The sequence below is a fragment of the Camarhynchus parvulus genome, chromosome 13 (assembly GCF_901933205.1).
Source record: "Camarhynchus parvulus chromosome 13, STF_HiC, whole genome shotgun sequence".
Taxonomy (NCBI): domain Eukaryota; kingdom Metazoa; phylum Chordata; class Aves; order Passeriformes; family Thraupidae; genus Camarhynchus; species Camarhynchus parvulus.
The window spans coordinates 4,420,149-4,436,984 of NC_044583.1; the positions used below are offsets into that span (position 1 = coordinate 4,420,149).

General features: G+C 48.5%; 1 protein-coding gene across 2 annotated transcripts; it reads right to left on the reverse strand.

The window, feature by feature from the left end:
* Positions 1 to 858: 858 nt before the first annotated feature.
* On the reverse strand, positions 859 to 16,832 carry RARS1 (arginyl-tRNA synthetase 1). 2 transcript variants are annotated; one of them, XM_030957287.1, is made up of 16 exons: positions 16,767 to 16,832; positions 15,182 to 15,281; positions 11,619 to 11,753; positions 10,923 to 11,111; positions 8,141 to 8,252; positions 7,051 to 7,151; positions 6,551 to 6,672; positions 6,115 to 6,235; positions 5,707 to 5,836; positions 5,276 to 5,380; positions 4,228 to 4,406; positions 3,775 to 3,884; positions 3,064 to 3,169; positions 2,193 to 2,365; positions 1,358 to 1,605; positions 859 to 1,008 (listed from the first exon to the last, which is right to left on the reverse strand). In XM_030957287.1, exons 4-16 carry the CDS (start codon positions 11,073 to 11,075, stop codon positions 899 to 901), a joined length of 1,770 nt encoding a protein of 589 aa, XP_030813147.1. In that variant the 5' UTR covers positions 11,076 to 11,111; positions 11,619 to 11,753; positions 15,182 to 15,281; positions 16,767 to 16,832; the 3' UTR covers positions 859 to 898. The 2 variants fall into 2 exon arrangements, with proteins under 2 accessions (XP_030813147.1, XP_030813146.1); XM_030957286.1 differs by lacking the exon at positions 15,182 to 15,281 and having other exon boundaries at positions 16,767 to 16,829.
* Between the last annotated feature and the right edge of the window lie 4 nt (positions 16,833 to 16,836).

Sequence of the window (16,836 nt, forward strand, 5' to 3'; positions counted from 1 at the left end):
GGTTTGTGGGCAGCGCTCAGGCACAGGGACAGTGTTTGCACAGGTCTGCACCTGGTGAAGTGCCAGCTGGTGCCCACCCCATGAGGTGCTAGACACTGAGCAGCTGTGAGAGCTGAGCCCTCCCCAGCGCTCTGCACATGGAAGAACCTGATACAGATCTCTATATATACAAATATATATGTACACATGCAGATGTCAGTGAGCACCTGCATCAATCCAACACCTCTCCAGTGGTAGCACAGCTGCATTTTTGTGCTGCTTTAGGACTCTGGACGTTCTTTTAGGAGGCTCAAGCAGAGCCTCCAACAAGCCCCAAGGCAAAGGCAAGAGCTGTGGCTCCTTGTGGCTGCCCACGATTGATATGCACTGCACAAAGAGGTTTGCAACTCTGTAGGGATTCACAGAGCACTGCTGCTGAGGGGAAAGGCATTTCCCTTGTGTTTTCCTCAGAGGGAATGTAGTTTAACTGATCTGTTCCTCCCCTGGGCTTCCTGCTCCTCCAGGTAAAACTGCTGCCTGACTCCCTGCACCATCACAGATGAGATCAAAGGCTGGGTGACCTGCTCAAACCTGGCACCTAAGGTAAAGTGGATGGAGGGAGTATGGATCAGAGTATTGTTGGCTCTGGGAGTGTGGGTGGGTGGAGGGTTTCCTGGAGGTACCTTTGGGTGTTCTGAGTTCATGGGCTTTGGCTCCAGCACTGGGAATTGCTCTGGGCTGTGCTCACAGCCACTTGTCTGCCTCTGTATCTGCAGCTACTGAAGCTATTGAAGCCACACTCATTTTCTCTCCTTTTCCCTCCCCCCTCTGCTTTTTTCTCCCTTACCACAACCCCACTCCAACAGACAGAGAGAACTGCAGTTGTTTACTCCCTTTATTGTCATTCCACAGGGACCTGCTACATCCTCTGCACAGGCTTAATGCCCAGGATGTCGAATCCCTTGGCCATGACGGTGGCAGTGGCTTCGCACAGCAGCAGCCTCCACATGTTCACCTTCACAATCTGGCCTGGAAAACACAGACAGAGGAGCTGGAGTAGCTGCTCAGAACAACAGTACCTTCCCCAGGGGAAGCCCCTCCACCCAAAACCAGGCCCTGGACTGGCACATGGAACCCTTCCTGCTCTCCCTAAGCCAGGCAGATTGACCACCCCTCCTGTTCCCAGGTGCCTGGCTGCTCCCAGCTCTACTCAGCCTTCCTGCTCAGTCATAACATGGCTCTGCCAGTCTCTGTCAATCCTCCCACATGGACACAGCAGTGTGACAACAGCCTTTCCAACACAGGGTAACACCCTGGAGCTGGATGTGACCACAGGATGTGACACAGGCACACACAGCAGCCCAGGGCCAACACTCACCAGTCTGCCTGTCCTTCTCCACGCAGTAGCAGCTGTCGTAGAACTCGGTGAAGGTGGTGGCCAGCTCATACAGGTAGTCACAGAGTGTGTGCAATAACAAGTCCTCCAGGATCTTCTGCAGGATCTCAGGAAACCTCAGGATGCACTTGCCCAGTTTCCACTCCTTCTCATGGTCAAGGACAAGCACCTCCTCCCTGGCTGCCTTCCGCAGCATCTGCTCATCGATGTTGGCCAGGCGAGCAATGGCCCTGGAATGGTCCAGAACAGAGGCTGCTTGTGAGGCTCCCACTGCCCAGCCTGCCCAGGGCCAGCCTGACAGCCTGTCTGGCCTGCCTCAGGGCTGATGGCCTCCCCTGCCCAGTCCTGGGTGACTAGGCCAAAGAGGACAGTCAGCCCTCCATCCAGGACACTGCAGAGGAACAGGGAGGGATGGGCTCTAGGCACCTACATCAGCAAGGACAGCTGATACTGCCAAGCAAAGCAGGGCTCAGGGTGCCAGAAAAACTGGGGCGTGGCAATACCTGAGCTGAGCAGCTGCTGGAACACAGATGCATCCTTTTCCAACCACCTAAATCCTCTGCTTCCCAGGAACTCCCACAGTTCCCTCCCTGGGCAGTGTGTCACACAGAGGAGCCATTTCGGGTGGCACTGGACACATCGTGTGCAATGACAAATAAAACCTTGTCCATGGTGCATAGCAGTGTAGCTGGCTTCTCTTACCCAACACCCCCAAGGGCACTGATGTGACTGTCACCCCTTTGCCCACGTGTCCCTTTGTGGCACAGCTGCAGAGAGCACCAGCACCAGCTCCTGCAGCACCCTGCACCCCACTCACCTGATGCGTGTGAAGGCATAGAGCAGATAGGCAGCTGTGTTCCCTCGGTCATCCAGCATCTTGTCAAAGGAGAACACGTAATCATTGAGCCTGTTGTGGGACAGATCTGCATATTTAATGCATCCAAAAGCCACGGATGTCTGGGCAGCTTTCAGCTCTTCTGGCGTCAGGACCTGGTGCAATTTGCAAAAGGCAAGAGTCAAGAGGAAGAATGAAGCACAGTGCACAGCCCTGGCCTGTCAGCAGGGCTCAGGAGGAGAGCCCAGGCTGCTGAGGGCATTTACCCATGTGGTGCTCAGTTCACACACATCTCTCTGCCTCAGGGTACCAGAAAACCCCACATACATCCCTCGCTTCTCCTGCAATCCACAGGCACCACAGCCCTGCCCAGGTTAGGGCTGACTCATTCTTCTGACAGCCCACAGACCTCTGTGCCCCACAACCTGCCAGGTGTGATGTGCTCTGCTCCTGCTTCTTACATGTACATTGAACAAATATTGGTCCTCCTACCCTTATGGAGCATTTTGGTCAATCCAAACACTTACAGACCCCTCTCTGCTGGAACAGTGCCAGCAGGGCAAAGCACTTTGTGTCTGACTCCTATGAGCCCTTTGGAGATTTTCAAGGTTACCTGCTTACTTGTGTTCCTGTTTGAAAAGGGACTTTTCCCTTCCCCCTACACTACTCTTCCCAATTCCACTGCCTCACCCTGTGCTTGGACAGAGTTTGGTCTTTCTGTTACATTCCACGTCCCACACTATCCAGTTCTCTGCAGGCAGCAAGACAGAAATCTCATGAAGCAATGCAGAGAGCATAAGTCTGTGAACACATCTGGGAAGTTCTCAGGACAGAAGCAATCTGTCACAACTACCTTGTCCCGTTCCTTGTCTTTCAGCTTGTCCATGGCTCGTTTCAGTCCTTCCTCCAGCAGGTCTATAAGACGCACCGTGTCCCCTGAACGAGTCTTGAACTTCTTCCTGAAAACACACAGCCAAAATGACCACCTGCAAAGAGGCAAAACACTTCCACCCTCTCCCTTAGTGCCCAGCAAGGTTAGGAAAAAAGCACGTGGCAAATCATTTTGTATTGAAGGAATTGCCATCACATGGACAGCTCCAAAACTGAGAGCACCCCCAGTGTGGTCAGCAGGAATGGCCAGGAAGGACTCAACAGTGAGAACTGTCCAGTTCCAGGCATTAAGCAGCACACAATTACCAGCACCAGACTTTTCCCAACTTTTGTTTCATCTACTATGGAGGTAGAAAGTAATGAAAATCATGGCCTTGACCACTGCCATCTCCCAGTACCACATGAGCTTCCACCAGCCAATCCAAGTGCCAGGCAGCAGGAGCCAGGCTCGAGAGGGAATGTGACCACAGCAGCAGTGACTGAGGATCAAGGACAATGACACACCACATCATGACACAGTTACAAGTAACAGCACAGGAACCAGTGCTTTCTTTTGGGTTTTTTTTGGTGTGCCACATACATACTTGTCAATGAATGAGAGCAAATCTCCTGCATTCACTCAAGCTTTCTCTCCAAGGTAAAGATAGAGGAGAAAGTACACCCAGACACTTACTTGTCTTCTCCCAGCACCACTCCAAAGGCAGCATGGGTCACTCTGGTGACTTTGGGATCATACCAGCCAATCATCTGTCCAGCTGCAAACACTGTTTGGAGATGCACAGACTGCAAGAAAATAAAACACCAACAACTGGTTCTCAATCCACTCCTCCAGGTGCAGTTTCTTCATAGCTTTATCCTATTCACAACAATGCTCTCACAATAAGACTTAAAAGTGTTTCCAGTTCCACAGACAAATTCTGCTTTGAAAAGTTCGACCTTTTCAAGAGTTTTCCAGCTCTACAGAAGTAGCAACTGGCAAATTCTCATCACTGCTCAGATAAGGAGTAAATATACCAATCACACAGAAGACCCTGTGGTGTTCTACCTGTGTTACTGCTGCATCCATCACTTCACACACTTTGTGCTGACCAGCACAACCAGATACAGCAGAGGGTGCTGAACTCACCTGGCCACTATCAACAACGTAGATGAGGATGTCACCCTTCTCTTCACACAGCCTGTGCTTCAGAGCAGCCAGGTCTGATGTGTCATAGGTGTAACCTCCGTCTGATTTCATGATTGTCAGCGGCACTGGGAAACCCGGCACGAACACGACCTTCCTGCCATCATCAACCTGGACAAACCCTGCCAAAGCATGAAAAACATTCTGTGCTGAGCCACACCAGGGAGCCTCTGGGCCAGCAGCAACACCTCCCCTCCCTGCTGCTCCCAGGAAGAAAAGGCCACACACTCCTCACATAATCAAAAATATGAAAATACCTACAGGAGAACTCCCTTGTCAACACAAGTCCCATTCTGTACAGCTCTTCCAGAACTATGCAGAAGGAAGCAGATCTGCACAAATGTGGCCTTACCAGGAAAGACCTAATTAAAAAACTAACATCATTTGCATCCAGATCTGCCTGTACAGCCACAAAGCCATCACAAAATATGGCATTAAAGGCAACAGAAACTCTACAGAGGTATGATGAGGACTCTGCACAGAGTCTTTCTGAGGTGAGACAGTCAGAACACTTCAGATGGTGAGACTCAAAAACTGCAAAATCCAGACAGGAACACATAAAACCAGAGACTTTTTATGCTGCATTTGGCTTCTTGCCTGTTTCAAAGTCAACATGATCCCAAAATCCCACTGTCTTCACAGAGATTTCTCAGACAAAGTTCCCACAGTCACAACACTAAGACTGGGAAGTCTGTCATATATTCCTCCTTGACTATTTACTCAGAATACAATAAATTCCAGTAGTACCCTGTGCTACTGCCTACAAATATCACAGACCAACTGCTTTTGATATCAGCAAGACAGATTCAGGCCTTCTGGAATGAGGAAAAGCCACAAAATGTCCTTTTAGGAAACGTGGCTGAGGAAAAAAGCAAACGTGGGGAAGATGCAAATTGAAAAGCATCAGCCCTAAACCCTGCTGAATAGGACTGAGGTCACCATGCTCATCCTCACAGCTGCAGAGTTTCTGACCTGACACCAAAAGCCTTACCTTTATCTTCAAATTCTTTCACAATGTCTTTCATCATCTCATGGTAGAAGGATTCCCCTCTCTCTATGATTGTGATGTCCAAACAGTTGTAGATTTTCTGGAATTCTTGAGGGAAAAAGAACATAATACTTACATTAAAGGCACATAGTGGGAATCGGTGGCATGTTTTGCAGTGGGTACAGCAAGACCCAAAAAGTATTATCCACCTCTTGGTCAAGGCATCAGACTAGGACTCAGGAGACAAAAGATTTAGCTGCAAGTCTCCACTTAAGACAGCCCAGTACTTTGGTTGTACTGGCTTTTTGCTTTCAGCTGCTCTCAGCAGTGTGGCAGTGATTTTCAAGGGAAAACAGAAGGGTGTGCTCAGCCATAAAGTGAGGAAAGCCACACTGTTGTACATGTGAGACATGATTCCAGATGTGTGAAGTCACCTCTGCGTGACACGTCGCAGATGAGATTCCAGGCTTTAATGAAGTCGGGGTTTTTGCTCTGCAGCAGCACCACACATTGGTAAGCTCGCTTCTTAAACTCCTCCTCTGTGTCAAACCTCTGCTTGGATTCCTGCAGGGAAACACATGGAAAAGCACTGCTTTCTCCCCTGAAACAAACCACCACACAGAACAGGCTCTCCAATATGCTCATCTCAGACAGAAAGGCAGTGTGTGTGCTTACAAAGGCCTTTGATCATGCCCCACACAGACAGTTCAATACCAGATACCACAATTCATCACCCCATGGCTGGTTATCACAATAATCTCCTAACAGTGACTTAATTCTTTCATTTCTCCAAAACTATGCTTCAATTTGTAAAGCTTCGCAATCTGCTTTGCTACACATACCTTGTAAAATGCTTGGAGATCCCCAATGGGAGGAGAAACACTTAAGTAATCTGGAAATTTGTCCTGGAGGTGAGCAATGAGCATTCCAAACTGGGTGCCCCAATCTCCTAAATGGTTCAACCTTGAAGCAATTGAAGAGGACATTAATGATCCCTTAAACATATGCTTTAAGATACACACATTTTTAAAATATATATTCTAAAAGAAACACACATAATACCAGAAACCCAGCCCAGACAAGCTCCCCAATTTCACTGCACTGAAGCTGCTGCTCACCTTGATTCCTATCCCTGCTACACTTCCACTGCTTAGTATCTACTACCCATAAAGGGTTATTTGCTTTGTGCTTATGAACTAAGACCAATACAGAGCAGAACAGACAGACAGGACTGCACAAACAGCCCAACAAGCCCACCACACCCAGCCAGAGCCTCACCTGAGAACGTCATAACCCACGAACTCGAAGAGGCGGCACATGCTCTCCCCGATGATGGTGGAGCGCAGGTGGCCAACGTGCATCTCCTTTGCAATGTTAGGGGAGGAAAAATCCACCACCACCTTGGGCACAGGACCAAAGGAACACAGGAATAAAAGGCCATTCCCACACCTTCATGTGTTTGATCTGGGTTTTGTTAGGGGGAGCAGCGGGAAGGAGAATCTCCTCTGCTGACCCTCAGCAGGAACATCAGAGTGGGCATTGTGCAGCCCAGCTGAGGGTCAGGGATCACTCCCAGACTGACCTGGGCACAACCCCCAGCAAGTACAAGTGATCTACCCCATGGCCCCTGCTTCCTATGCCACATCCCACATACTCTGCTCTAACACCCTGCTGACATGGACACCTGCTCAGCACATCCCTTCAGCGGGGAATTTCAAAGATACTGCAGTCCAGAACATCTCCCCTGTAGCAAGATGGCTGTGTGCTTACTGCTGTACCTTTTTCCTTTTGCCAATAGCTGGTGGTTGAACTCCATTGATCAATAAACTGCTCAGGTGCTTCGACACAAAATCCTTTCTCAAGTGGACATTGATAAAACCTTTGCAGGAAAAAAACAGCAGTGAGTGCTGGGGCTGCAGAAGTGCCTCAGATTGTTTTTTGTTTTCTTCCCTCCTGGATTTGTGTTTTCATGCATCAAGCACAAGAGCACACGAAGTCAGCTTGACAAAACATTTTTCAGTCACAGGACAACAAAGCTGTCACTTGAAGACAATTTCTGTTCCCAGATTAGAAGAGTCTGTTCACATCACTACAGCCTTTACTGCAGGAGTCAGATGCTGCAAGCTACACCATTGACATAACTCCTTTTTGTACACTGTCACTCATCAGTCAATTTATAGAAACAATTTTTTTGTGAGAAAATAAGTAATTTTGTTTCCAGAATGCAAAACCAAATCCTGCTTTAGCATTTATTAAAAATTAATATCCTAAAACATATAGTTTCATCTGGGATAATTTATGCTCACTGTATGACACTGTCTTATTTCTCCTGCTTCACAGAGCCAGTGAACAAGCTCTAGCCTATCCCTGTGCCATGGGATTTTTGTGTTTATGCTGAAGCCCTAAGGAATATGAGTCCTTGTATTTTTCCTGGGTCACAGGGACAAAACAAATGCAGCAATTAATAACCTCCATGCTACTCCAGCTTCTCAATTCTGAGAGGACAAGGTCTTCTCACCCTGCAAGCAACAGCAAGAAGGGCTGTCCATTTTTGCTGTGATTTCATGACTATGGCTTGATTCCCATCACCAATATTGAAAGAGGAAAAGCTGCTCCCTTAAGGATCAGTGGACAAATTGCTAATTAAAGGGCTCGTGATCATACCTGCCAGTTTTAATATAGAAGTAGATTCTCTGCTGCTGCACAAGTCTGAGTGCTACAAAGCTCACCAAGACAGAAGAAGCCAATCCACTGTGAAAGTGCAGTTTTAAAGCACAAAACAGTAGAACTCAACTCAGCTTCCCTCTCACAATGTAACTGCCCTTTTTGTTTAAGATATACAAAGTGTGTAAAATGAAACTATCTTACCAGGACCAGCAATTTCGACCTTCTCAATGCATTCATTGGCAGGAATATTTTTTACTATTCTCTCTGCAATTTCTCGTGGGCTAACCTTCTGTTCCCTGGTTTTGAGCAGTATCTGGAACACAACAAAGATCAAGGAAAATTCAGTCCTCTGAAACATTCTAGAGAGCAAAACAGACAGCACAGATACTGAAGCATCCTCATGGTCCTTCATAATACAGAGATGCACATAAAGAGAAACATCTCTAGCCAATTTTACAGATCAGATAGTTCTCCACAGCACAAGTCTGACTGGACCCAACACGTTCGCCTTCTTCTGCTCAGAGCAGTCCATATGTCAGAAGAAAATCTCCCAGGCTATTTTACAAAACCTGCTAAGTGGTTTGGTAAATTTGTGTTTTTCTAAGCTAGTAAAAGGGACAAACCCTTTAAAAATCAACATAGCTGGCACAGTCCTTCAATGCTTCACAATCCTGTTGATCAGTCTCATGGGTGTCCTCAGCTCTGCCAGCATTCACATTTGAAGTTCTGAACTGTGCCTCCAGCAGATGCTGAGTGTGGTTTCAGAGCAGGTCTGCTTATTTATGATTAAACACAACCAAAGCAAACTGCCTTCAGTCCTGTCTTAGTCTCAAGCTTAATAAATAAATAAGTGAATAGATTAATAAGTGAATAAATAAATAAAATCCAACAACCCAAGCAAAGATAATCCCAGCACTACCCAATTTTCTTCAAAGAGCATCAAAAAAATTGCTGTTAGCTGTGGGCTGCTCACAGGATTCTTACAAGATGGCAAAGGCGTAAAAAGGGCAAGAAAAGCAAACCTCAGTAGCTTTAGTGTTAGTCAAAGTGTAAACTACAGGAAAAATAAATGCAAACCCAGATTGTGGGCATGTTAGACCAGATTACAGGCATGAACCATTCCAGAAATGGTAACCACACTCCTGTTGGAGCTCCTGGCTGAAACCCCAAGCATTAACATGCTAATGAGCTGCCAGGAAAACAATAGGCATTTGTGAGGGTCCTTTCCACATCAGCAGGCTGCAGGGAGAGGCTGCTGCCTGGCACGTACCAGTGCTGCCCCAGGCAGGGCACTTCCCACTCTGCTGGCAGTCCCAGTGACCCTGACCCGTGATCCAGCTCTGCCTGGGGGACACCCTGTGAAGACCTGCACCACAGCCAAGCCCCTAAAAAAGGCTGACAAGAAAGTGCCCAAGCTGCTGCTCTCACCCCCTGGCTCTGCCATGCTGACACACTGCCTGTGTGAGCACGGTGAAGCTCCAGCCTGCCTGCCCAGGGAACAAACTCCTCAGCCAGGGCCAGCACTAGGAACCCTTGCTCACCAGCACAGCTGACAGCCTGGAACTGGAACCCTGGCTGGAGGGGGACTGTTCAGACACCCAGTTATGTGAGCCACGTCGTGCTGGGAAGCCTGGACTGCTCGAGCATCCTGACCGCGAGTTAATTGGGGTAACGCGGCGGTCAGGAAGTGTCAGTGCAGTCACCCAGGGTGGCACCACAGTGACAACATGCTAATGAGACTGAGGGGACACACGGGATCTGGGAGGGCAGTTCTGCCTGGCACTGCAGCCCAGAGCCTGCTGCCTGGCACGTATGGTGCCCCTGCTGCCCCAGCCATGCTCACTGCACAGGGACAACCTGGGACAGCAGAGCTCCACGAGTGGCAGTGCAAGTTCAGTGTCAAAACTGCCAGTCTAATGGGTTGATAAAGGTTAATTGACAACAGGAGGTGTAAAAAGAGGAGTTGTTTCTGTTTAAATTGCCAAATGAAAGATCTGTAATTACAAAGCGTCTACTTAGTCACCCAAAGGCATCGATGTGCTGAAAGTTTGGGTGCTTCAGCACCTAAGCAAGAACACACTACTTTCTTTCTTCCAGCACAGTCCAGCCCACTGAGCAGGCTGAGCAACTGTTGAAGTGTCTCTGATTCTGTTTGGGTCCTCTTTGGTCAATCACCCTGTAGCCAGGGAATTAACAAGATATACTAAATAAAGGACTGAGCCAGGAGCATGAAGGGCAGTGCATGAGCAGCAACCCACATCTGGCTGAGCTCTGAGAAAGCACGTCCTGAGCACGCCCAGGCCTGACAATGCCCAGTGCCTTCTGGCTGGAGCTCAGGGAGGGCAGTTTGGGATGTAAGACACAGGGATCCAAACACATCAGAGCACACAGGGCAGCACCTGGGCCCCTTTGCTCTGCCGTGTGTGTCTGTGGGCAGGAGGAAACCACAGCACCCACAGCAATGGGAGCCAAGAGGGGCAGCTGGAAATGTCCCTTTGCCACCTGCCCTGTGAGAAGGGGGTATGTGCACACAAACATGTGGGGATATTACACCTTCCTGGCACTAGAGAAGAGCAGTTAGAGGTATGCAGGTGTTTCTCAAGATTTTGCAATTCTCTAGAATCGTGATTTATTGTTTTGCTGTTTTCAGTTCCAAACATAAACTCACTAATTGGTAGTTAATTGCACATCATTAGTAAATCAATGTAGCACTTAAATCCTGATTTGATTTAGATCCCATGAACTAAGCAGAATTTCTGTGCCACACACATTAACTCTCTCATACCAGGCACCTGAAGAGGGGTTTAAAGGCCAGCTCTGCAAAGGCCAATGCTTCCCTTAAAATGCCATTCAACACTCACTCAATTCTCAGCCCAGAACAAGTCCCATATTACAACTCTCACTGTGCTGTCTATCCCTTAGCTTCCAACAGACAAGACATCCCCATTTTTGCTTCTTTGTTGAGAATATTTACATCATTTACCTGTGATATGCCCATGGCACTGTTACACTGGTAGTCCCCAAATTTGGGCTGCTGACTTGGTGTCACCACCAGAGGAGGGTTTTCTAAGTCTGGGTAGGCAGCCTGAATGGCAGCTCCAAAGATCTCCTGGAGACAGCTGTTGATATTAATCATGCTTTTGGTTGATTTACTTCTTTCCTCTTGAAGGCTCTGAAAAAGAAAACCACCAAAATCCAGAAGGCTAAATTCCCAACATCTGAGGAGCTGTTACATCTCACTTTTCTCCTTGGCTGCCTGGCAAAGCACAGCTGACAGATTTGGCTGACACCTCCAGGCACAGGAGCAATGTATACAACATAAAAATCACATGATTCTCCTGCTGAACCTCCCAGCACAAACCTTCCCCTGACTGCAGGGCTGCCTTACTTCTCACACCTGTGCTGGTGAGCCTGGGACAGACCTCAGCTGGGCCACCTGGTCAAAACCTGCCCCAGACATGACCATGTGGGCTTACTGACCTACTGACATCTTCCATAAAACAGGTTTCTGTTTAAAGAACCAAGAAATATCAGATGTGCCACCAATTAAGGTGTCAGAATACAGAGTAAACATGCTGTCACACATCAGAGCTGTAACAAACTCACACCATTTATTTAGCTTGTCCTAATGACAACAAAAAAATCTACAAGGTCCAGCAATGATTTTTGATTCCCTTACCTTCTTTAGGAAGTTTAACCGGTACTTGAGTTTTGCGTTTTCGTCTCGCAACCCTTCCAAACTCGGGGAGACTCCCAAGCACCCAAAGTTCTTCAGACGCTCAATTTCTGCACTTAACAACTTGATCTCGTTTTCCTGAAAAGAAATTTGAGTTGTCACACAGCAATTCCTGGAGAGGGGACAGGGGGTGAGGAGCTGCAAGATCTCAGGCACAGTGCTAGTTTGCCTTGTAAAGGTAACAGCAATGACAGGTAAGCTGATTAATTCCAAATAATATTTGAAGATTGTTTCTAGCTGTGTGAAAAACAAGGATTCTGAAATACTCTTTAAAAAAGAAAATAGTCTCACTAATATCAAGACAGAAGTACAAGAAAGACAACAGGCCATGCTAATGAGGTATTTCCCAAATAAGCACTTTCTCCAGCTTTAACAAAGATATCAAATTATTTGACTCAAAATTCCTTTTAGCCTGTTTCACCATCTCACAGGCCACAGCTTCAGAGGAGGAAAGACAAGCTCAAACCCCACCCAGAGACAGGAATGCCAGAAGTAGTGTGCTGCTCCACAGGGCCATTTCTACAGGGTGTACTCGCTTCTACCTTGCCACACAACCTTTCCTGCCATGTCCAGGAAGGAAATGTATGTATTCTCCCTTAAAATTGACACAAGGCATTCAGGAGCACTTGGGGATTTCAGGAGGGCCCCTGTGTTCCAAACACACTTCCCTGTGTCCCACCAGACTTCACAGCCCCAACTCAGACCAATCTGTCAGCAGCAGAAAGATTCAAAGCTGCTGCAAGGAGCAGGAATCTTCCTCCCCCCACACCCTAAAGAAACCAAAGAGCTGAAGTTTCATCTCTGTTGTCCATCTCTTGTCCTCCCCATAACAGGCTTTGTGCCCTGAGCCACAAAGCTGGCTCTGACACAGAATCCTGGAGGCTACTGAGGGTTTGAGGGCCTTGGTGCTGCTATGGAGTGGGCAGTGAGCACTGCCCACCCTGGCTTGTCATCCCCTTGGCTCCCTCAGCCAGACTCTCCTCTGCCAGCATTTCCACAGCAGGAAGCAGCTCAGGCTATTATTGTAGGCCACCAAACCTTATCAAAAAGGGCTCATTTACTTTGCTGCTCTTTAAGCAATCAAACTATTTAACTAGGAAAAAAATTGGGCCATTGAATCTCTTGGTCTTGTATGTCCACCTGAACCAGCTCCCAGGAATGCTGCAGTAACCAACTGCACATGCTCAAAGACCTAGGCTGAGGCAAAACAATCTTAAGATTGGCCTATTTGTGGGCCAAGCTGAAAATCAGTACTTTTGAGGTCAGTCTTCAGTTGTGCTTCAGTTTATGGCACACTTCTGTTACCTCAAGGTCTCCTCTGCTACAGAGGAGAACACAATGCTGCTTCCTGCAGTTTGGATGTGAAGAAACAGGACTTTGAGAATAAAACCTAAACCTATATCAAATCCTCTGGTCTGGCATTTATTCAACTAAAAACACTGAACAGCACAGCTGTACCTTAAAAGCAACTCACTTCAAATAGTCCCATTTCAGCTTTTCTTTTCAAAACCCAAGACAGGTGTCCCAAAAATCAGTTTTTCTCTCATTTACACACATACACAAACCTTCCCCCATTAGCAACAGCAAATAGATTTGTTTATTTTCAACTTTTCTTCCTGGCCTGATCTGGTAGCATTTCACATAATATATAGACCCATTTGTAAATTCTGCTATACTTAAAAAACAGCAAAAGAGATTTCACTGTGTTTTCACAGCTGTGTCACTGTAAGTTTCAGTGCCATTATTGCTATAAACATCAGGGCAGTGACATACATAACTCACCCCCCAAGCCTAGAATGTGCTTTAAACATAAGTACAAAGGTATCTTCAGGCCCTAATATCACATAATCTGTAAATTCTGTGTCCACACAGTACTATCTTCCCTCTAAGTCACCAGCTTCAGGACAGGCCTCCAAGACCCCAAAGAGAGTTCTGCATCGAAGGCAAACATTCTCCAGAACCAGAAAATCACGTTCTGCTTTTGAAACTAAAATCCCTGCACGTCCAAGACGACAAACAGCTCACAAGTGTTCTTCCTGCATTAAAAGATTCCCCTCAAGTTATAACTGGGTTATTTCAGTACCACTGACAAGCTTTACCAAAAAGGAATCTGAGTTGGATTTTCCAACATAATCACACACACCTCTGGCCACCCAAGGGAGGACTCACAGGAGGTGACATGACCAGTAACCTACTGGAGCTTCTTTCCATACTGTTACACTACAGGTGAGGACAAGGAAAGAGGTTTGTCCATGAGCATGCTCAGAAGCCAGAACCACAGTGCCCAAATCACCCACCCCTGGGCAGATATCTGGCCCAAAGAGCTCTTTTACAGGGTGACTGTAATCACTTGGATTTGGCCAGGAGATAAAAGCCTCTAAAATACTGCCACAGTTCAACAAGTCTCATCTACTTTTTTCCCATGACTGCATCAAACCAGCAAATTCCCAGCACTGGCACCTGGAGGCATTCAGGATGGCCCCATTTGAGATGTGGCCAAGCCCAGACTGTCACATTTGTCTCTCCTGTTTAGGGTTCTCCCTCTTCAGGCATTTCCAGCAGCAGTCCTTATGTTGTTACTCGAGTGTGAATTGAGAGCAAAAGGTTTCACCATGGTGGCCCAGCTGCCTACCCCAGTGCTGCTGCTGCCATTTCAGTCTCCCTTTTATTGTGCTCATCAACAGCTTATAAAGATGATGAAATGAAGTCTTCATTCAAAAGGACCCAGCAGAAAAGCCTGAACTCAGCAATGCTTACACTGGGTTCCAGAACTGATGGGGCTGAGACAGCCACACAGCTGAGCACAGCTTTCATCTCCAGACTGGCAATGGGGCACCCCTGTTCTGGGAACACCATTCAGCACTCTCCTCTCTCTGGAGAGCAGTGACAGGAGACAGGAAAATGAAATGCAGCTGTGTCAGGGGAAGGTTCTTCACTGGGAGGGTGCTGGTGCACTGAAACAGGCTCTCCTGGGAAGTGGTTGTGGCACCAACCCTGTCAGGTTTCAAGGAGCATCTGAAATATGCTCTTAACAATGTGGTTTAGTTTTAGGTAGTCCTGTAAGGAGTTGGGAGGTGGACTTGGTGATCCATGGGTCTCTGCCAACTGGAGGTATGCCATGAGTCTGTGACCCCCACACCCATAACCATGTTGCTGAGCTTGCCTGGAAAAAAGGTCTTCAGATGTTTACATCAGAAATGCCTCTCACCACAGCCCCCTGTGATAAAGTTAATTCTCTAGCAAAGATCTGTGAATGCTAGATGTTTTTGAAAGGATATGAATGCTACATTCTTCCTAAAAAACAATCTACTCTACAAAACTACAGCTAAACCTTGAAACAGCTCCTCTCTCATGGTACCATCCAAGTGAGGAAGGGGGACAATGCCAATATACCTCTGATCTAAAAGATGTGTGACTGAGAAAAGGAAGGGAAAAGCTGCTGCTCAGGTCAGGAGGTGTCACCTCCTGGTTTATTCTACCTGCACAGTCTAAGTAAAGGGTCATACCTGATGACCACCTCATGAGGAGCTGTGGGAATTACATGAGGCCATGCTGACATCTCCAAGGGCTCTTTGCTCAGCTCAGTACTAGAAATCTTCCCCTCACCTGTGAACACAAAAAAACTACAGCTTTTTCAAAGGACCAAAATCATCCTTACATTTTTCCTTAGCATGTAAGACTGTCTTCCAAGAACCCTACTTGAGCAGCTGGGTAACAGCAAACTTGCACAGGCTTCTGTCTCTGGGCTTTAATGTGACAGAGCTTTTCTCCATCAAAAGAAAAAAATCATGGAGGAGAGAAAATGGCCTGAGAGAGCATGGCAAAGGGAGCAGAACACCTCTCTTCTTTCCCGTCTGCATGTCCCGCTCAGTTTTATCTCTACTCCTACTCTGCCAAGCCCTGCTGAGCCAGCTGAGCACACACTGCTTGCTCTTTGTTGGGTTATTTTCCTGCAGGCTCCCCACAGGCTCCAGGGCATGCTGCAGCTGCAAACAGGGAGTATGTGGCTGGGAGTGACACGCACAGTGAGGGTCAGTAATTCTGCATGGCCTCCTGGAGTCGGAGCTGAACACTCCTGCTCTGCTTCCAGTGCCTGGAACCTGCTTAGGGACTACAGACCAAACAGCAGTGACAGCAAAGGGAGAGCACCTTGCCAGAATACCTGAGATGATGTCCTTCCTCTCCTAGCAGCAACAAAGGAGAAAGGGAAAATCAAAGGCAAGAAGGAGCTGCAGAGATTCAACTGCCAGATTTATTATCTCATTGCCTGTCATATATCTGTGAGCAGGAAACACGCTCAAAAGTTGCTCAAGAGCCGACAAGTATGGCAGGCAAGAACCCAAAGGCTAAAGTCCAGGAGCTCTCAGCTAGATGCTCCTGAGGCAATGGGCAAGGTGTGAGAAGTGACCCTGGAGAAGTCAAAAGTACTCTGCACTCTACTGTCAGAACCAGTAATCGAACAGGACAGATACCTGGGAACGGGGGAGGCCATCGACACCTGCAGTTCTGTCCTGGCAGTTCAATTTTTTATTACTATGGTCACTGAAAAGGCAGAGGGTTGTCACCATCTTTTCCCAGCCTAAGCACCTTGTGGCTGCAGTAAGCTGTTCACCAGCGTGCCAGCATACAGGGGGAGCATCCCTCCCCGGCTGCCCAGGGCTCCCGGACCCGCCGGGTGATCCCTGCCCGGCCAGAGCACGCCCCACACGGCACCGGGGCGCTGACACCCGGTTCTGCTGACTGCTCGGGAAGCTTTTTCGGAACGCGGCCGCGATCCCGCCCTGGGTGTGAGACGGGGCAGCAATGGAGACCAGCCCTCGGTCCGGCACCGACGGGAGCAGCCCAGGAAGCGCTTCAGACCTGCCCGTTCTCCGCCTTCCCTTCCCAGACAGACCTCCCGCTCCTGCGGGGCCCAGCCACCCGCCCGGGGCTGCCGGCACTGCGCGGGCTTCGGTACCGGGGAGCGCTCGCGGGGCTCGCCCGCCACCTGCGCCCCTCGGCTGTGCCGGTCGGGGCTGTCCCGGTCCGTGCGGTGCCGTGCCCGGCTGTCCTGTCCTGTCCTGTCCCGTCCCGCCCGGCCCGGCCCCGCACCTGCCGCGCCAGCCTCGCCGCGGACTGCGCCACGCGCGCCTCCATCCTCGGGCGGCCGGAACCGGGAGCG